We start from the raw sequence: 20,945 nt of genomic DNA on the forward strand, positions 1-20,945 counted from the left end.
TTAATCAAACAGCATTCATTGTTGAATGAATACATTTTCTCAACGCTCCCATAACCTGTAAAGTACATTTATTATATGTAATGATGATTATGAAGGGCACTGGATGATGGATTTTTTTTTTTTTTTTTTACGTTTCATCATATGCATGTTCACCATATTTAAATTTAGTGCGGAGCAGAATGTAAATAAAACGTGTTTGTCTGACAAAACACGGTCTGGATGTTGTTAACGGCGAGCCGTCGGGATTTTTCTGTCCGGAGTTTTTAATTTAGGTGATTTCTCGAGCGACAGTTTCGATTGGGCCGGGCGATTATTTTTAATAACAAATAAAATCACCTTTTAAAAACGTTTGCTTGATGATCTCAAATGTGAAAGTGGGTTCAAATGAGACATTGAATTTTCTGCTAAATCTTTTTTCACAGGGCACGGTGGGCCGGCCTCACGTTTCAGAGGTCCCGGGTTTGATCCCGGACCCGCCTGTGTGGAGTTTGCATGTTGTCCCCGTCCCTGCGTGGGTTTTCTCCGGGCACTCTGTTTTCCTCCCACATCCCAAAAACCTGCAACATAAATTGGACACTTTAAATTGCCCCAAGGTGTGATTGGGATTGTGACTCTTGTCTGTCTCTGCGCCCTGCGATCGGCTGGCAACCAGTTCAGGGTGAACCCCGCCTCCTGCCTGTTGACAGCTAGGATAAGCTCCGGCACGCCCTGCGACCCGTGTGAGGATAAGCAGCTAAGAAAATGGATGGATCACAGCGCTATTGAGTACTAAAGCTGTAACACAAAGTTATTTACTCACTCATGGCACAAATGCACTTGGACTGAAGAATGATCTGCTTAAATAATCATCTCCCAAAATGCTTTAGGAGTTTAATTAATACTCATCTTTACTAAGCTCCCTTAACCATAAAGCACGGTGCAAAATGGAAATACCATATTTTTAATACGTAGCCGGTATTCTACTGTAGTAATGAGCACGTTACACCCGCGAGCCAAATCGCACATTCAGCGGGAACCTCCAAAGTCAAATGGCTCGTTTAAAGTTCAACAAAAATCATCCGGGAGAAAAAGTCCCCCAAACTTCAAGCTGTCGGCAAATCAAATTTCACTTTACCTCAGTGAGCATTGAAAGGATTAACTTCGTGTTTTGCAGTTTGTCATTTTTTTTTTTTTTTTTTTTTTGGGTTCTGTGATGGTTTACAAGAGCATGAAATGGAACTAACTGATTTTCTTGTCTTTTAGGTGTCTTAAGTGGGAAATAAGCTTTCATTTGTGGAGCACTTTTCGATCTTTTAAGGTACCCAAAGAGCTTTAAAGGGGAAGTCCAGTGCTTTGCATCAACAGTGTATCCAATAGATCGTGTAATATGTACCCTATTTTGACAATGTGATGTTAAATCCTCTCTCATTTAAGTGTTTTGAGAAGATTTTTATTGACTGTTACGACTTTTCAGGGGCGCTGCCATTTTCCTGAGTCACATGACCTCCGTGCGCGGATGCGACGTGTAGCGTGCCGCAACAAAGGCTCGATTACACGGGACATCCATTTATGCCCGGCGCCGATTTCTCATATTTATCCTCATCTGATGAAGAAATAGTAGTATCGGTCGATCGGGAAGACGTAGAAATACTTGCGTACAGATTTGAACCTGTGGCTGTAATTAATGTTGAATATGCGGATGGTTTTCTTCGGGCGGAATGACGCGGAGTCTGACGAGCGAGCTAGAGTAGCGGGCCGCGAGCCGAGCTTCCGGGCGGTGGAGCCCGTTAGCCCCGGACGCCGAAGCTAGGCTAAAGGCCTCCGCCGCCGAAAGCTCGGCTCGCGGCCCGCTACTCTAGCTCGCTCGTCAGACTCCGCGTCATTCCGCGGGCTTCGACGGCCGGGGTCACGCGACTTGCAAAAATGGCAGCGCCCCTGAAAATTCGTAATTGTCGATAAAATCTTCTTAAAACACGATTAAATGATAGATGATTTGACATCACATTGTGAAATTACGGTACATATTACATGACCTACTGGATACACTGTTCACGCAAACCAGTGGATTTCCCCCTTAAGAATTTTCAAGGTGAACAACTTTGGTTCGGTGTTGCTCAAGGACACTTCAAGATGGTCACAAGGCCTCGGGCTTGAAGATTGGGCGATGGCCACTCTTCCACTAGTGTCTTGTCAACCTTGTTTATTTATTTAATTTGGTTTTATGTCATTTTAGTTCAATTTTGTTCACATCTCTTTACATGTGATATGACTTAAAATGACGCCTGTATAGTTAATAAAGGTTTTATGAGAGCCTACAATTCATTGACGTTATATAAAATGTCTTTTACAAATTAGATGAGTCGACGACTCTCGCGGAACGGATTGTGTTCAACTCTGGAGGTTCCCTGTACGGTTTTCTTACAGACCGTAAATTAAATAATCTTATGAGCATAAAAAGACAAACGTTTGATTGCTTGGATCCTTCCCTTTTGATTGTGACTTGCCGAGGTTTAGATGGCCACACTGTTCTCAACGCTCTTCGGATCCAGGTAAGTGTAAGGGATGACCAGTCCTTTGTTTCTGTTGCGAATGGTGATCGACAACCTGTCGAGCTCAACCTTAAATTCCTTTTGCAGCTGGCGGGGGATGTCCTCGGTCAAATGGTCCTCTGGGTAGTCTCCGAGGGGGACCTGTTGACACTGGTAGTTTACAGCTTTAAAGTGGAAATAAAAAGTCTACACGGCCCTAATATCCACTTGCCAGCCTTTCCGATTAACGCGGATTCTGTATTTGACGTCTATAGCCGTCAATGGCAGTGAATCATAAAAATAGCAGGATGTGAGATTATTGAGATTAAAAAAAAAAAACGTGACCAAGATAAATTATTTCGAAACTTTTTCCCATTCTTAATGTGACGTATAACCTTGTTAAACTCAAAAATCTTGAAAAATAGACAATACGTTTGAACAAGTGTTAAAAAATAACGACATAATCACATTTATACTCGTGGTCAATAGCAGCCAGCACATGCGGTCCACCTCCAAGTCCATAAATGTAAAAGATTATATTTATGTTTTGAGAGATTTTGTCGATTTAGGCTATCAAGGCCGGACAAGCGGTTAGCTCGTCTGCCTCATATTTTTGAAGATTTGGGGTTTGAATCTCTGCTCAGGGCCTCCTGTGTGGTGTTTCCAAGTGCTCCCCATGCTTCTGTGGCTTTTCTTCTAGTATTCCAGCTTTTCCTCCACATTACAAAACAAGATCATTGAAAGCAGAGAGCAGACGGAGGAACAATTAGAAAGATGGAGGCATTAGCCGGAGTAAAACGGAATATATGTGCGTGAATGTGAGGGACGGAGGAGGAGGAGTGAAGCTCCAGGGAGAAGAAATGGCGAGGGTGGATAACTTCAAATATTTGGGGTCAATGGCGAGGGTGGATAACTTCAAATATTTGGGGTCAACAATACCTAGCAACAGAGAGTGTGGTACAGAAGTGAAGAAACTGGTCCAAGCGGAGTGGAACAGTTGGCGGAAGGTGTCTGATGTCCTTTGTGACAGAAGAGTCGGCGGAAGGTGTCTGGTGTTCTATGTGACAGAAGAGTCTCCGCTAGGATGAAGGGCAAAGTGGCACTGAAGAAATAACAGGAAGTAGAACTGGAGGTACCAGAAATGAAGATGCTGAGGTTCTTGCTTGGAGTGAACAGGTTGGATGGGATTAGAAATGAGCTCATTAGAGGAACAGCCAAGGTTGGATGTTTTGGAGACAAGGTTCGCGGGAGCAGACGTCGATGGTTTGGACATGTCCAGAGGCGAGAGAGTGAGTATATTGGTAGAAAGGGTGCTGAGTCCGAGTTACAAATAGGGTGAACAGTTCGGTCATCGAAGAGGATCTCTGATCTGTCTGCTTTCCAAACGCCAGTTGAGGTCGCTTGGGCAGCTACGGTGGATAAACCCCAGATGCTTTGGACTTTGGTTTTTGTTTTGGTTGCTTTTGATTTTGCTTTGGGGTTTTTTTTTTTCACTTGTTTTGGCACACCCCTGCCCAGGAGGCGGTGGCGCTGAAATTTTTAAAGGCGGTGGTACGGGTCGAACTGAAAATTTTTAATCAGGGGCGGGGGTGCTGAATACTTTGAAGCGGGTGGCATGGGTTACACTGAAATTTCTAAACCAGGAGGTGATGTGTCAGCGGGGCGGTTGGTGCTGACAAAAAAATTCAGACGAAGACCCAGGACACGATAGAGGTATGTCTGGCAAAATCCCGTATTAATCCGTTGAAACTGGAGGCAGGGAAGTCTGGGATTTGCTAATTGGAGCATTTTCTCTCGCAACGCAGAGCCGGGTAATCATCATCGAGAATCATCATAACCCCAACAAATAATTTGTCATGTTAAGTTTGGCTTACTTACAAAGTCTGAGCTCTCCTTGCTGAGCACCAAAACTGTAACCATTCCCCGAACAGTCATGTTGATAGGGGGCAACGTCTGCAGCATTGTAGCCTCACTTGTCGTCCCCTTTGTGGTGGGGGGAGGACGTTGCAGGGTGGTGGGGGTGTTGGGCATCCAGGCACTATAGTCGTACTACAATAAGGATTTGCAAAAGGCAGCGTTTTAGGTCTGTTTGGACCACAAATGATACGAGGTAACGCTGATGTTTATCACAAGGATTTACCTGTCCGTTGTTTACAGCCGCATGCTGACCTGAGCTAATGAACAGCACCATGGCGACAAACTTCGTCAGGTCAGGCACGGTAGCGAAACACTGAGGGATTCCTGGGAAAGAAAACACAAAAACTGGAGAACTGCCGGCACGAGAGATTTGATTTGGAGCAACACGTGGCATCACGTTCTGTAAAGATCACCTGTCTGTGGCTGGGACAGAAAGCCATATTGAAATATGTCCGAGATCCAATTCTGCAGTTCTGAGTCTTCCCCGACCTCATCGTCACTTTTGTAGTAGTACTGGATTACTCCCTGCACATATCTTTTGGAGAGACACTTTGGATTGTTAAACATTCTTTTGGCTAAATACTTTGATGGTAATAAAACAATTTGATTGCATAATTAGAGATCCTAACAAGAATTCTACTGGTCCTCCTTCAGTCCGTGCATTACCAGTCTACTGTAGGTTTTGTAGAAATGGGTATGATGCAAAATGTGGAAAATTCATCATACTTGAAGATGATGTTCCACAGCTGGAGTCCATCATCCCTGTAGTGGAAGTTTGTCAAGTCCTGCATGTCACGATCAGCAATGTCATCGGGGAGACAGAGGGACCTGTAGGTGGTCGAGGACAGCGATCTTGCCGCGATCTTTAGAAACGCTTCTCCACCGGAAGCTGCCAGCTAAGGAAGAATTGATCAAGATTAAGGCCAATACTCCAACAGATGATGTAAACATTATTTTTAAAACAACCTTGCTGAAGAGTCCACTGGGTCCCATCAGCTGTCTTCGGCTCATTACATTTATATGCAGGGTGTAGCGAGTGTGGGGTATGAGGAGCTAAAAGGGATAGTAGGTAGGACCGTGAAATGAAATCTTGAGGCAACAGAAGTCTTGAAGACAAAAAAAAAAAACAATTGGTGGAAACCAGTTACCTTGTACAGGGGATGCACCATGGGCAGGTTTCTCAGGAGTGACACCACAAAGACCTCGACCAGGAGGTGGGTGCGCAGCAAGTGCGCGTTGATTTGGTGCTCTGAGAAATCTGCGCTTCTCACAAAAATCTTAGCCGTCAGCCAGTCGTACGTAGAATCGGTTGGGAGAAAGATCGGGTTGTCCTCAGCTGGAGTCTGCTTCAGCTGTGGGGAGGGGAGGATCCATAATTAATTAGCATGTCTTATCATTTCAGGCTGGTCATTTCAAAATGAAGGTGGCCAGATGGACAATGTGCTAACACCTTTTTAGTTTTAAGCCTCGAGTCTACAATGTCAAGGTTCAGATTCACAATTGAACACTTTAAAGTGAAATTATGTTGGCCACTGTGGAATTTCGAAGTCCCTCAGTAAAATGGAGTTCTGTCGGAACAAATTACATTCAGAACCTTTTCCCTGACTAGGAGGCGGTGAGGTTACCGGGGACGACTCCCATCACAGACATAACTAATTCGAATGTCTTATCACCTCTGGCTGCTCATTTGCTAACACCTTTTAGTTTTGAGCCTTGAGCCTTGTGGTATAGCTACAGTTTCAAGGGTCATATCCATAGACACCTTCAGGTCAGAGTATCTTTCCCATAGTGGGATTTGAAGTTCCTCAGGAAAAAGACGGCGTCTCCCAGGCACAGACTACAGTCAGAACCTTTTCCTTGACTAGGAGGTGCAGAGAAGACCAGGGATGACTCAGAGCTCACAACAAGCCTCCGACAAAAGACAACGCCAGCAAAATTTATGTCATACTATGGCTGGAACCGACAAAACATTCACCTTGCGTTAAAAGGTTTTACCTCGAGGTATATTCGAGTAATATATTGTCACCTGAATGGCAACAGGCATCAGCTTGTCATCGGGTCTTTTGTGGAGCAGGACAAGGGGAGCCATCAAGTACTGCTGAATCCCTTGGATAGTATTTCCAGGCATTCCGTCCAGGTTCTTGTAGTCACACAGGTATATGTTGCCTTGCTGTTTGAGGGCAAAAAAATCTGGAGCTTTTGTGCCGTTGACAAAATGTACTGTATACCACGATATTTAAATCAACAGTCAAACAAATATGGAGAAAAATGGGGGGGGGGGGTGGGGGGTAACCTTCAACTCCTCAGACAAGTTTGAGCCATTGGGGATGAAGACCATGTCATCAGTCACAGGGAAGTTCTTGGGTAGAGTTTTGCAGCGCTTAATCAAGGTGGGATTTACGCCGTTTAGAAACTGGTATGCAAATAATCCATCCTCCTTCCAGTGTTCCTGGACGTAATCTGTTTTTTAAAATAATAAAATAAAATAAAACTGTGACAAACCTGCTGGACATGCCTTAATTTTAGTCAAACTCTCATTGGTTTATTGCTACAACCAATATGCTGGTATTGATATTAACCCCTTGAAGTACTGAAAAATGTTCATTGAAGACGGAAGACCGGAAAAACCAATCGACCATACTGGTTACCCAAAACCGGGGTGCCTTTCTGACGGAACGTGTCGTTGATATTGTCAAGATTTTCCCAGTTTTCCGAGTTGTCGTCCAGCCCCTTTAGTTGAAGCTCGGCCAACCTTTGAAGCAAAACGAGCAGCTTTATCGTAAGTTAGAGAAAAATTTTTGCTATTAATGACGTCGCGCGAGGCCTCGTTTCAGATGAATGTCAAAACATTGCACATTTGTTCCGTTTCTACTGTTCCGTTGAAAGAGCATCAACGGTAAGATTTGGCTGGGCTCTTACCCTGTGAGTGTTGTGTATGCAAACTCCGTCGTCTTGGTGAAGGAGAACTGGACCTCGTTTGGCAGGCTTCGAGGACCCTCTGCCTTAATGGTGTAGGGCAAGCCCGAGTAATACAAATTCCAGCTGTCGAGGTGTTTATAGGTTAACGTAGACAAGTAGTGTAACAATGCAATTATTTCAAGGACACGAAGAACTCCCACCTGTAGTCTGCACTTCGCTGACTCAGCTCCTGCTTCCTCACATGCCGACCAAGAGAGTTCCTTTCGTCGAAGACCCTCAAAGCTTTCAAGAGCAAAACCACAACCGCATTGCATGAGGATTATTTGAAGCTATCAGGTACACAATGGCGGAGAAGCGGGCGAATCAACCGACCTTTGCCTTCTCTGAAGCGGTGGGTCTCGCTGTCTTTGATCCAGCAATAGATGGGAAAGGTGTAGACGTCTCTCTCGGGTGATTTGATTTCCACCTTGTCAGGGAACCAAGCGTCGTCGGGCAAAAGGAAGAACTGTCGTTTGTCCAGTTCGATCAGAAGCAGCTCGCCGAGGGACTTTGGGCAGGAAACGATGTAAGTAGAGACCTAGGAAGATAATAAATGTGCGTTGTAATATTGGGTGCGCTGTTATGTTTTAAGGGCACTACTTTCATCTTCTGTTCATTCCATTCCAGATGAGCTGTAGTGACTTGAAGACCGAACCTAGCAGCAGGAATGAAGCCATTGGCATCGGGGCAGCATTGGAGTTTGCCGGCAGTTCGAGCTGCCGACTGCTACAGGCCCAAGGTGGCTCGTGACAAGGGGTCAGCCACCCTCGGATGAGCAACGGTGGACACTCCTTACCCTGTCAATTTGAGGTACTGCAAAAACTGGTGTCCCATCACGTTAGCAAAGCGCCAAGCGATAATGTTCCGGCATTTCCTTCTTAACATGTTGCTGCCCGGACACGGACTGATTCGCCGGAGATGTGGAGCCAGAAAATGCAAGCCGCTGCTTCTCTTGGACGCATGCTCCATCACACAAGGTTTTATTCACAACCGCAGGTAAAACCGCCACTTGGCATCATTAGCGTAGACATCCTGTTGTCGGTAAAGTAAGGCCTTCGATTTTTTTTTAAAGAAGAAAAGTTCATTACTTTTTTGTTAGGGGGTAAAACAAAGACACCATTTTGGGGAGGGACATACAAACTACTTTAGAGAACCTTGGACAGAATATTTGACCACTCCACAAACAGCAAAATCATGTTTTTTGACATTTGTTTTAGAAATGTACTGTTTTTTTTCCTCACCTTTTTTTCGCTGCAGGTCCCGCTCAGGTCGACCAGCAAATCAGTTCTAAAACTCCTGAATTTGCTTTCAAAAGAAGCCAACTGCAGTATACGGCTGTCGAATTCAAATATCTGTGTTCATTTTACATTAAAAGCAAGCGTTTCACCACCAGTGAGTCAAATAATCATGGAAATTATGAAAACGTCGTCTTTGTTGTCTGACAAATTAAGAAAAGCTTGCTTTAAAAAAGCGGCCACGCAGGACTTGTTTTCATACGTTGAACGCTGCACCGCAATTTAATTCTGACTGCAACGCAGGAACTGCAAAGTGGTTTCCAAATAATTAAAAAAAAAAAAAATTCACACGGTTATAAAATAAGGTTTTGGCTCTTCCAGTGCAACGTTTGCGGGGGTGAAGTTTTTCCAAGGTAGTTTTTCGACACTTACCGATCCGCCGAAGATGACGAAAGACCTCAGCCGCGTGCGCTCGCTCTCGCCATCTGTGCCAACCAGTTTAATGTGCACGGGGTTCAAGGTGATGGAGTTAAGTCGGTTGCCGGTGTAGACCGTCACCTCATAATCTGCCATTGTTAATCCAGAACGATGAGGAATTCTAATTGAGGAAACCCAATTCTTCTTTCAGCTAGAGACAGCTCGTCCAGGTTTCTTCTAATATACCTGGACTGTGCACGGTAATTAGGGGGAGGCACCTGGGTCAGGTTTTGGCTCCCTCAGTGACTCAAGTCACGATGCCGAATGTAAATTTCATATTTAAATAAAAAGTCTTTGAAAATGGTTGGGCGACTGCCTCACAGTTCTGAGAATTGATTTCCAAATTCCGGGCCTGCTCGTGTGGAGTTTGCATGTTCTACCCCGTGCCTCCGTAGGTTTTCTCCAGGCACTCTGTTCAACATTAATATTCAGTTTTTGTTTATAAAATTGCTGAGGGTGACGCTCTTGTTCACTGTTGTGAAGCCAGGATGAAAAAGCACGCTGCTCCTCAAGAAATCTCGGATTTGAGTTCCTAACAGACCCTCCTCTCGAGCACCCCTGAAAAGAGCTTACCAGGGAGGTTGAGGAGTGTGATACCCTCTGGCCCAACTTCTTAAAAAAGGGGACCACCTCCCCACTCTGCCAATCCGGAGGCATTGTCCCCGATGTCCATGTGAAGTTGCAGAGTTGTGTCAACCAGGACAGACCTACAACATCAAGAGCCTTTAGCAACTCCAAGCAAATCTCAATCACTCCTGGGACCTTGTCACCAAAGAGTTTTTCCAACCACCTCAGTGACTTCAACCCCGGAGACCCTAGACTCTGCTTCTTCATTGGAAGCATGTTGGTGGAATTCAGGAAGTCTTTGAATTATTCTTTCAACTGACTCTGTCCTGTGTTGTCAGCAGAGTCCCATCCCCACTACGTACAGTGTTGATGGTGCACTGCGTCCCTCTCCTAAAACGCCAGATCGTGCACCAGAATTTCAAAGGTCACCATGGCCTCATTGAACTCCTCTCGCAACTGAGTTTTTGTTTCCTACCCACCACCGAAGCTGCATTCCGCTTGCCAAGCCAAAGACCAAAATTGTCCTCCAGAGTAGATTAATTCTCACTGCAACACATTAATTACAATGTTACTAAATTTTTTACATTTTAAACGTACATTTGTTTTCATTGGTGATTGTTTTAATAATTAGTCAGCCTTGTGAGGCACTTGTTTGGTCATCCATTACCTTTTGGCGCTTTCTTCTTCTTCTTTTCCTTTCGGCTTGTCCCGTTAGGGGTCGCCACAGTGTGTCATCTTTTTCCATCTAAGCTTATCCCTCCAAGCGAGAACCTCAGCATCTTCGTTTCTGCCACCTCCAGGTCTGCTTCCTGTTGTTTCTTCAGTGCCACCGTCTCTAATCCGTACATCATGGCCGGCCTCACCACTGTTTTATCGACTTTGCCCTTCATCCTTGCGGAGACTCTTCTGACACATAGAACACCAGACACCTTCCGCCAACTGTTCCACCCCGCTTGGACCCATTTCTTCTCTTCTTTAGCTGTTGGTGCTTCCAGTTCAATTTTTTTTTATTTCAGCATCATGAGCTGTTTTCAACACTTACTGATCCTCTGAAGATGACCAAAGAATTCAGCCACTTGTGCTCACTCTCACCATCTGTGCCGACCATCTAAATGTGGACATTGTTCAAGGTGGTGGCGCCAACTCGATTGCCAGTGTAGACGGTTACCTCATAAACCAGCAAGTTTTTTTTTATCCGGAATGCTGAGAAATCGTCATAGGGGAAGCACAATTCATCTTGTTATAAATTAGAGGTACCTGTACTTACAAATTAATCTGTTCCGGAAATCATTTCTTCACTTGAATTCATCGTAAGTAGAAGCACATTTTACATGTAACTAGCTTAGTCCTTTCCAAGCCCCTTGTCCCGTAATCTGAAGGTTGCTACCAGGAATTAGGTAAGAGTTCTCGCTAACCAGTGTCTTATTGTCAAATCCAAACACAAAAATGATACCAGTAGTGTATCTATAGAGAATATTTAATGAAATGTAACAAGAGTAATCGACAGGGGAACAATGCGGAGAAAAACAAATAAAGGACACAAACATTAGTAAAGGAGGCAGAACTTGCGATGCGAGGTTAGAATGAGCATGCACAGTGACAATGGAAGGAATTGGGGGTTTCCTGTTCCCGTTCATTTAAACCGCAACATGCACCACTTTGGACTGTAGTGGACTCAAAGTAGACTGAATACAGTTTAGGCAGGCTGGTCGGTCTCCTGAATGTTTGGCCAGTCCGGTCCATACGGCGAACAAGCTGATTTGACGGCCTTTATTCCGAGTGAAAGGAGGGTGTTCCCCTCCCGCCCCCCCTCAAGATCAAAAGACTCCTCTTAATACTTTTTCTATTTACTGAAGATTATTTGGTATTTTTTTGATTCTGTGCGGGTAAAATAATAAATATTGAATCTAAGAGAAGGAAACTGGTTGTTTGCATAACGTTTATGTATTTTTCTGCATACTGTTGGCAAACAAATTTAACCAGTCATGTTATAATAGTGCAGGACATGTATGAGGGCAGCAGAACAGCGGTGAGATGTGCCCTCGGTGTGTCAGAAGAATTTAAGGTGGAGGTGGGACTGCATCAGGGATCTGCGCTGAGCCCCTTCCTGTTTGCGGTAGTAATGAATAGGCTGACAGATGAGGTTAGACTGGAATCCCCTTGGACCGTGATATTCGCAGATGATATTGTGATCTGCAGTGAAAGCAGGGAGCAGGTGGGGGAATAATTAGAAAGATGGAGGCACGCACTGGAAAAGAGAGGAATAAAGATTAGCCGAAGTAAAACAGAATATATGTGCGTGAATGTGAGGGGTGGAGGAGGAGGAGTGAGGCTACAGGGAGAAGAGATGGCGAGGGTGGATGACTTCAAATACTTGGGGTCAACAATCCAGAGCAATGGGGAGTGTGGTAAGGAAGTGAAGAAATGGGTCCAATCGGGGTGGAACAGTTGGCCGAAGGTGTCTGGTGTTCTATGTGACACAAGGGTCTCCGCTAGGATGAAGGGGAAAGTTTATAAAACAGTAGTGAGGCCGGCCTGATGTACAGATTAGAGACGATGGCACTAAAGAAACAACAGGAAGCAGAACTGGAGGTAGCAGAAACAAAGATGCTGAAGTTCTTGCTTGGAGTGAACAGGTTGGATAAGATTAGAAATGAGCTCATTAGAGGGACAGCCAAAGTTGGATGTTTTGGAGACAAGGTTAGAGAGAGCAGACTTTGATGGTTTGGACATGTTCAGAGGCGAGAGAGTGAGTATATTGGTGGAAGAGTGCTGAGGATGGAGCTGGCAGGCAAAAGAGCGAGAGAGAGGAAGACCAAAGAAAAGGTTGATGGATGTGGTGAGAGAGGACATGAGGAGAGCGGGTGTTCTTGAGGAGGATGCACGAGATTGGCTTAGATGGAAAAAGATGACAAGCTGTGGCGACCCCTAACGGGACAAGCCGAAAGAAGAAGAAGAAGATGCTAAATAACACCATAAGCTTAAAAGACACATTCATGATTCACAGGATCCTCTCTTCCGACGTTTAGATGGCCACGCTGTTGTCAATGTTCTTTGGATCCAGGTAAGTGTAAGGAATTTCCAGACCTTTGTTTCTGTTGTTGATTGTGATCGACATCCTGTCAAGCTCAACTTTAAACTCCTTTTGCAACTGCCGTGGGATCTCCTCGGTGAAATGGTCCTCTGGGTAGTGTCCGAGGGGGACCTGTTGACACGGACAGTGTACAGGAGCTGGTCATATCGTTAGAGTATCGTGAAAAAGTTTGAAAACTTGTACTTTTGCACACTGACATATTTCAAATGTCCATTAATCTGAATTATGATGATTATAACTGAAAAGCCCAAATTTATTTGCTCAGAAAATTTCAATATTGTGAAGAGATGCAAAAATCTGTTTTTGCACCTCACCTGGTGCCACACACTAATCGGGTACTTATATTCAAACCACCTGCAAAGGCCTATAAATGGTCTCTGTGTTGTTATGTAGGTCACGCAAACATAGGGAGTAAAGTAAATGTTCAACGCCCTTTGGAAATCAAGGTTCTGGAGACTGGAGGAAGAGGGGAGAGGCACAGAATCTACATTGGTTGTGGTCAAGTGTAAAGTTTCCTTCGGTCCAAGGTCAACAGAGCAATCTACCAGGAGGTGTTAGAGCACTTCATGCTTCCTGCTGCAGACCACCTTTATGTCGATGCAGATTTCATCAGGACCTGGTACCTGGACACAGTGCCAATGCTAGGAGCATCTGGTTTCAGGACCATGGTATCTCTGTTCTTGATTGACCAGCAAAGTTGCTTGACCTGAACCGCATAGAACATTTATGTGCCAGATCCAACAATCTAGAAGAGTTGATGGCCACTAACAGGAGCAACCTGGACTGTCGTAACACCTGAGCAGAGCCTGCCACAGAGCTAGCTTACGTAGCCAGGCATCGGATCAACAAGGTCCCTGCCTTTGGCCGCTACCCAGCTCACACTGCACCCGGCCCTAATGGCCTCTCCCACAGGTGGCAGGTAGTCCATGGGAAGGGCGACCCCCGTTACCCCTTTTGGGCTGTGCCTGGGCAGGCGCTTGTTTTTGAGCCCCACCTCCAGGGCCTGGGTCCAAAGGGAGGTCGCGTTGACCTCCGTCCAAGCAAGCGAAATCTCACTCCATTTGTTTTTCATCATAGGAGTCTTTTAGCCGTGCTTTGTCTGGTCCCTCACCTGGTAACTATGTAACTATGGATATAGCCGTGTTCCAAAATACACAGTGACGCTCAGGGTCAATGGGATTCACCACATACCTGCAACCCTGATGTCCATAAATATAAAACACTATTTTTCATTATGTTTTGAGGAAGACCTTTTCTATTCAAGGCAGGGGGGTGGATGAGTGGTAAGAACGTCTGTCTCCTATTTCCGAAAGCCTGGTCTTCGAATCTCAGTTTCGGGCTTCCTGTGGGGAGCTTTGCAGGTGCTTCCTGTACCTGTGTGGGTTTTCTTCTAATGTTGCAGCGTTTTGCCACATTACAAAAACAACATCTTAGATTATTGAAGTCTGAATCTAAATGTGAGTTTGTCACACACAGAACAGCGATGATCGGAACCCGAGCATTGGGTAATGACTGAAAGGACAACCTCATAAATACTACGTTTACCCTCGTTACAAATTGGGTGAACGGTTCGGTCATCGAGGAAAGACTCTGATCAGTCAAATGAGGTGGCTCGGGCAGGGTTAGGGTGGATAGGCCACCAAATGCTTTCCAACAGTGACTGGCGTTCTTGGCAAGTCCAATTTAAGGATGATTCAAGTGAAGACCAAGGACATGCTGGAGGTATGTCTGGGAAAATCTCGTATTACTGCGTTGGAACTTGAGGAGGCGGCTGGAGGCAGGGAAGACTGGGGTGGGCTTTGCTAATTAGAGGATTTCACTTGTAATTCCAGATCCAGAGAAAGGAAATGGTTAGTGGTAATGATAAGATGCACTTTCCCAAAGAAATAGCAAGTTTGTCATACTTACAAAATCAGAGAACTGCTTGCTGAGCAGCCAGAATGTGGCCATTCCCTGAACAGTCACGTTGATAGGGGGCAAAGTCTGCAGCATTGTGGCCTCACTTGTTGTCCCCTTTGCGGTCGGGGGAGGACGTTGCAGGGTGGCGGGCGTGTTGGGCATCCAGCTACCGTAGTCATACTGCAGTAAGGGTTTGCAAAACACACCATTTTAGGTCTGTTCGGACCACAAGTGATACGAGCTAACGCTAATGTTTATCGCAAGGATTTACCTGTCCGTTGTTTACAGCCGCATGCTGGCACGAGCTGGTGAACAGCACCATGGTGACGAACTTGATCAGCTCAGGCACTGTAGTGAAACCCTGAGGGATTCCTAGCAAAGAAAAAACAAAAACTGGAGAACTGCCAGCACAAGAGATTTGAGCTTATTTGCAGATGCTATGTAGGAACATGTGGCATCACAATCTGGAAAGATCACCCGTTTGTGGCTGGGACAGAAAGCCATATTTAAATATGTCCGAGATCCAATTCTGCAGTTCTGAGTCTTCCCCGACCTCATCGTCACTTTTGTAGTAGTACTGTATCACTGCCTGCACATATCTTTGGAGAGACATAATGTTTTGTTACACGGTCATTGTGCTAAATATGTTTAACTTGTTTGCAGATGGGAATAAAACCATTTCCTATAGCTTTTTTCATCCATCCATCCATTTTCTACCGCTTTTCTGGGTCGGGTCGCAGAGGGAAGTAGCTTCATCAGGGATACCCAGACTTCCCTTTCTCCAGCCACTTCTTCTAGCTCTTCCGGAGGGATCCCGAGGCGTTCCCAAGCCAGCCGAGAGACATAGTCTTTCCAGCGTGTCCTGGGTCGTCCTCGAGGTCTCTTTCCGGTGGGACATGCCCGGAACACCTCACCAGGGAGGCGTCCAGGAGGCATCCGAATCAGACGCCCCAGCCACCTCATCTGGCGCCTTTCAATAGGGAGGGGCAGCGGCTCGACACTGACACCCTCCCAGATGACCGAGCTTCTCACCCTATCTCTAAGGGAGAGCCCGGACACCCTGCGGAGGAAACTCATTTCGGCCGCTTGTATCCGGGATCTTGTTCTTTCGGTCATGACCCGCAGCTTATGCCCAGAGGTGAGGGTAGGAACGTAGATCGACTGGTGAATTGAGAACTTCGCCTTTCGACTCAGTTCCCTCTTTACCACAACGGACCGATACAAAGTCCGCATCACTGCAGATGCTGCACCGATCCGTCTGTCAAACTCCCGCTCCAGTCTTCCCTCACTCGTGAACAAGACCCCAAGATACTCGAACTCAGCCCGTGCATTACCACTTAACTATTAGTTTTGTAGAAATAGGTATGGCAATAGGTTTTCATGAAAAATGTGGAAAAGTCAATGGTTCATGTTGTCATACTTGAAGATGATGTTCCACAGTTGGAGTCCATCATCCCTGTAGTGGAAGTTTGGCAAGTCCTGGATGTCACGATCAGCAATGTCGTCAGGGATACAAAACGACTGGTAAGTGATCGAGGACAGCAATCTTGCAATGATCTTTAACAAAGTCTCTCCACCAGAAGCTGCAAACTGAGGAAGAATTGATTGAGATTAGGATCAATGGCCCAATACATGATGCAAACGGAGGATCTTCAACATTATTTTGAAAACAACCTGAGTGAAGACTCCACTGGGTCCTATCAGCTGTATTCGACCTAACTCATTGATGTGCAGAGTGTAGCGAGTGTGGGGTATGAGGAGCTAAAAGGGATAGAACGTAGGACCATGAAATGAAATCTTGAGGCAACAGAAGTCTTGAAGACAAAACACAATTGGTGGAAACCAGTTACCTTGTACAGGGGATGCACCATGGGCAGGTTTCTCAGCAGTGACACCACAAAGACCTCGACCAGGAGGTGGGTGCGCAGCAAATGCGCATTGATTTGGTGCTCCGCGAAATCGGCGCTTCTCACAAAAATCTTAGCCGTCAGCCAGTCGTACGTAGAATCGGTTGGGAGAAAGATCGGGTTGTCCTCAGCTGGAGTCTGCTTCAGCTGTGGGGAGGAGACGATACATAATTAATTTGCATGTCTTATCACCTCAGGCTGGTCATTTCAAAGTCAAGGTGGCCTCAAGTCTTGTGCTACGGCTCCAATGTCAAGGTTCAGATTCACAATCGAACACTTTTAAGTCAAATTATGTTGGTCACTGTGGGATTTGAAGTCCCTCGGGAAAATGGAGTTCTGTAGCCACAAATTACATTCAGAACCTTTTCAGGGATGACTCCACCACAGAGCCGACAAGCTATTAACAAGCTCTGACTTTACCAAAGGCAGCTACAACATAATGTCAAATTCAGGACGGACTACGGCTCGAACTGATAAGACATTCATCTTTAAGTAAACTGGATTAAATTAACCTCACCTGGATGGCGATAGGCATCAACTTGTCATCGGGTCTTTTGTGAAGCAAGACAAGAGGCGCGGTGAAATACTGCTGAATCCCTTGAACAGTATTTGCAGGCATTCCGTCCAGGTTCTTGTAGTCACACAGGTATATGTTGCCTTGCTGTTTGAGGGCAAACATATCTGGAGCTGTTGACGAAACGGGCCTAACCGTATACCTCTACAGTATATTCAAATCACCACTCAAACAAATGTGACGAGAATGCAAAACGGAGCGGTAAACCTTCAACTCCTCAGACAAGTTTGAGCCATTGGGGATGAAGACCATGTCATCAGTCACAGGGAAGTTCTTGGGTAGAGTTTTGCACCGCTGAATCAAGGTGGGATTGACACCATTTAGAAACTGGTAAGCAAATAGACCATCCTCCTTCCAGTGTTCCTGGACGTAATCTGACAAAAAAAAAAAAAACAAAAAAACAATGATAAACTTCCTGCTCATGCTTTGATTTTAGCCAAACTGCTGGTAGTACTACTACTGTGCTTGTATTAATGTGCGTTCTATCGCTAACACGAGAAACTAGTCCATTGAAGACAGTACTTTGTGAAGACTGGAGTTGAAGTGAAAACTGAAAACAGAAGAACCAATTAAGCATCCTGGTACCCGATATGAGGGTGCCTTTGCGATGGAACATGTCGCTGATATTGTCAAGACTTTGCCAATTTTCAGAGTTGTCATCCAGCCCCTTTAGCTGAAGCTCAGCCAACCTGGGAAACAAAACAAAAAACAGCTTTGTCATAAGAAATGGCAGAAATGTTGAGGGGGGGAAAAACTGCAATCGAAAAAGTCTTGATCCTGTGGAAAGGAATTATTGAGTTAAAATTACGGGTCTGACCAAACGATAAGATTTGATTGGGCTCTTACCCTGTGAGTTTTGTGTATGCTAACTCCATCTTCTTGGTGAAGGAGAACTGGAGCTCGTTCGGCAGGCTTCGAGGACCATCTGCCTTAATGGTGTAGGGCAAGCCCGAGTAATACAAATTCCAGCTGTCGAGGTGTTTTATAGGTTAACGTAGACAAGTAGTGTCACAAAGCAACTATTTCAAGGACACGAAGAACTCTCACCTGTAGTCTGCACTTCGCTGGCTCAGCTCCTGCTTCCTCACATGCCGACCAAGAGAGTTCCTTTCGTCGAAGATCCTCAAAGCTTTCAAGAGCAAAACCACAACCGTATTGCATGAGGATTATTTGAAGCTATCAGGTACACAATGGCGGAGAAGCGGGCGAATCAACCGACCTTTGCCTTCTCTGAAGCGGTGGGTCTCGCTGTCTTTGATCCAGCAATAGATGGGAAAGGTGTAGACGTCTCTCTCGGGTGATTTGATTTCTACCTTGTCAGGGAACCAAGCGTCGTCGGGCAAAAAGAAGAATTGGCTTTTGTCCAGTTCTATCAGAAGCAGCTCGCCGAGGGACTTTGGGCAAGAAACGATGTAAGTAGAGACCTAGAAAGATGACAGAGGAAAATACCGTAATTTCCGGCCTACGAGCTGCACATTTTTTCCACACGCTTTCAACCCTGAGGTTTATGCGGTGATGCGGCTAATTTGTGCATTTTACACGGCCACAAGGGGGCACTCGAGCACTAAAGAGACCAGTCGAATAGACTTTTACCGTTATGTTTTTTTTTGTTTTCTTTCAACCGGCCCTGTTAGTGCTCTGCTAGCGTTAGCGCTGTGCTAGTGTGTTGCTGCTGTATTACTACCACATCTCAATGATTTTTATCAGCAAGTTTTTTGTTTTTACCCCTGTTAGCGCCGGGCTAGCTTGTTTCTGCTGTGTTACCGCCGTGTCTCAGTGATTTAGCTGTTTTTTTTTTTTTTTTAAAGATCTGTTAGTGGGTTTTTTTTTTTTACCAGTATGTTTTTTTTGTTTGTTTTTTTTTAACCAGCCCTTTTCGTGCTACCGTGTTGTTGCTATGTTAAGCTAAGCTAAGGCGTTAAAACTGAAAAGGACAGAAATTACGCTAATCATTGTGCGTTGTAATATTGGGTGCGCTGTTATGTTTTAAGGGCACTACTTTCATCTTCTGTTCATTCCATTCCAGATGAGCTGTAGTGACTTGAAAACCGAACCTAGCAGCAGGAATGAAGCCATTGGCATCGGGGCAGCATTGGAGTTTGCGGCCAGTTCGACCTGCCAAATGTTACAGTGACAAGGAGTCAGCAACCCTCGGATGAGCAACGGTGGACACTCCTTACCCTGTCAATTTGAGGTTCTGCAAAGACTGGTGTCCCATCACGTTAGCAAAGCGCCAAGCGGTAATGATCCGGCAATTCCTTCTTGACATGTTGCTGCCTGGACACGGACTGATTCGCCGGAGATGTGGAGCCAGAAAATGCAAGCCGCTGCTTCTCTTGGACGCACGTTCCATCACGCAAGGTTTTATTCACAACCGCAGGTAAAACCGCCACTTGGCATCATTAGCGTAGACATCCTGTTGTCTGTAAAGTAAGGCCTTGGATTTTTTTTAAAGAAGAAAAGTTCATTACTTTTTTGTTGGGGGGTGAAACAAACACACCATTTGGGGGGGGGCATACAAACTACTTTGGAGAACCTTGGACAGAATATTTGACCACTCCACGAATAGCAAAATCAAATTTTTTGTTGGGGGGAGAAAAACAATTTTTGCGGGGAATATAAACTACTTTAAGGAGCCTAAGACTGAATATTTTAAATTTTGGGGAGCCATCAGCCTAAAAATGGGTTTAGCTATACGACTGTTAGTTTCATTTCAAGACAAAATAGTACAATCTCCTCCTATTTCGCAGTAATACTACAAAAATACGGTAGTACCAGAATTCTTGATCTTCACGGTATTTTGATGAAAGCAAGTCAAAATCAGTATGTATCAAATTTATTTTGTTGAAAATAGCAATACCAAATAATTTTCAAAATAAAGAGTCAAAGAAATAAAGTTGTCGACCCTGAACTTTTATTTTGATGTCGGAATTTATATAAACCACAAATAAACGGGAACTTATTTGTGTGATTTCTGCTTGGAAAAAAATGGTTTTCCATGATTCAACTAAAGTGTAGTCAACCTTTTTCTCCACAATTACGTTCCCAAAATCGATCAAGAAGTAATGACAAACATTTCGTGACATTTGTTTTAGAAATTTCCTTTTTTTGCTCACCTTTTTTTGCGACAGGTGCCGCTCGGGTCGACCAACCGATCAGTTCTAAAATTGCTGAATTTGCTTTCAAAAGCAGCCAACTGCAGTATACGGCTCTCGAATTCAAATATCCGCGTTCATATTAAATTAAAAGCAAGCGTTTAATCACCGGTGAGTCAAATCATCATGGAAATTATGAAAACGTCTTCTTTGTTGTCTGTCAAATTAAGAAAAGCTTGCTTTACAAAGCGGCCGCTTGCAGGACTTGTTTGCACAGGTTGAACGCTGTGCCGCATATTAATTCTAACTGCAACGCCGGAAGTGCAAAGTTTTTATGATTTCAAGATAGTTTTTGGACACGTACCGCTCCGCTGAAGATGACTAAAGACCTCAGCCGCGTGCGCTCGCTCTCGCCGTCCGTGCCCACCAGTTTAATGTGCACGGGGTTGAGGGTGGTGGCGTTAAGTCGGTCGCCGGTGAAGACCGTCACCTCGTAGTCCGCCATTGTTATTCCAGAACGCTGAGGAATTCTAATCAGGGGCGGGGAAACGCGGCTTCTTCTTTCACCTGGAGACAGCATACCGCAGCTTCTTCGAATAAACCTGGACTGTACTTAGTACTTAGGGGGAGGCTCCTGGGGCAGGTTTAGGCAAGGAATGTCAGACCTGCATGAGCATTGAAATCTGTAATGTAAATTGGAAATTTCTTGTGAAAT

General features: G+C 45.0%; 2 protein-coding genes across 2 annotated transcripts; both read right to left on the minus strand.

The window, feature by feature from the left end:
* Positions 1-2,489: 2,489 nt before the first annotated feature.
* Positions 2,490-9,190, minus strand: LOC133506213 (arachidonate 12-lipoxygenase, 12R-type-like). The gene is made up of 14 exons (XM_061830131.1): positions 9,050-9,190; positions 7,716-7,920; positions 7,544-7,625; positions 7,344-7,466; positions 7,073-7,176; positions 6,718-6,884; positions 6,451-6,594; positions 5,573-5,776; positions 5,391-5,477; positions 5,151-5,320; positions 4,838-4,959; positions 4,648-4,748; positions 4,386-4,556; positions 2,490-2,669 (listed from the first exon to the last, which is right to left on the minus strand). The coding sequence occupies exons 1-14, from the start codon at positions 9,188-9,190 to the stop codon at positions 2,490-2,492; spliced, it is 2,001 nt and encodes a 666-aa protein (XP_061686115.1).
* A 3,391-nt stretch (positions 9,191-12,581) lies between these two features.
* On the minus strand, positions 12,582-20,735 carry LOC133506178 (arachidonate 12-lipoxygenase, 12R-type-like). Its single transcript, XM_061830048.1, has 14 exons — positions 20,595-20,735; positions 18,355-18,559; positions 18,183-18,264; positions 17,982-18,104; positions 17,721-17,824; positions 17,343-17,509; positions 17,079-17,222; positions 16,505-16,708; positions 16,329-16,415; positions 16,075-16,244; positions 15,132-15,253; positions 14,926-15,026; positions 14,664-14,834; positions 12,582-12,866 (listed from the first exon to the last, which is right to left on the minus strand). The coding sequence occupies exons 1-14, from the start codon at positions 20,733-20,735 to the stop codon at positions 12,687-12,689; spliced, it is 2,001 nt and encodes a 666-aa protein (XP_061686032.1). The 3' UTR covers positions 12,582-12,686.
* Positions 20,736-20,945: the final 210 nt, after the last annotated feature.

The sequence above is a fragment of the Syngnathoides biaculeatus genome, chromosome 9, assembly GCF_019802595.1.
Source record: "Syngnathoides biaculeatus isolate LvHL_M chromosome 9, ASM1980259v1, whole genome shotgun sequence".
Taxonomy (NCBI): Eukaryota; Metazoa; Chordata; class Actinopteri; order Syngnathiformes; family Syngnathidae; genus Syngnathoides; species Syngnathoides biaculeatus.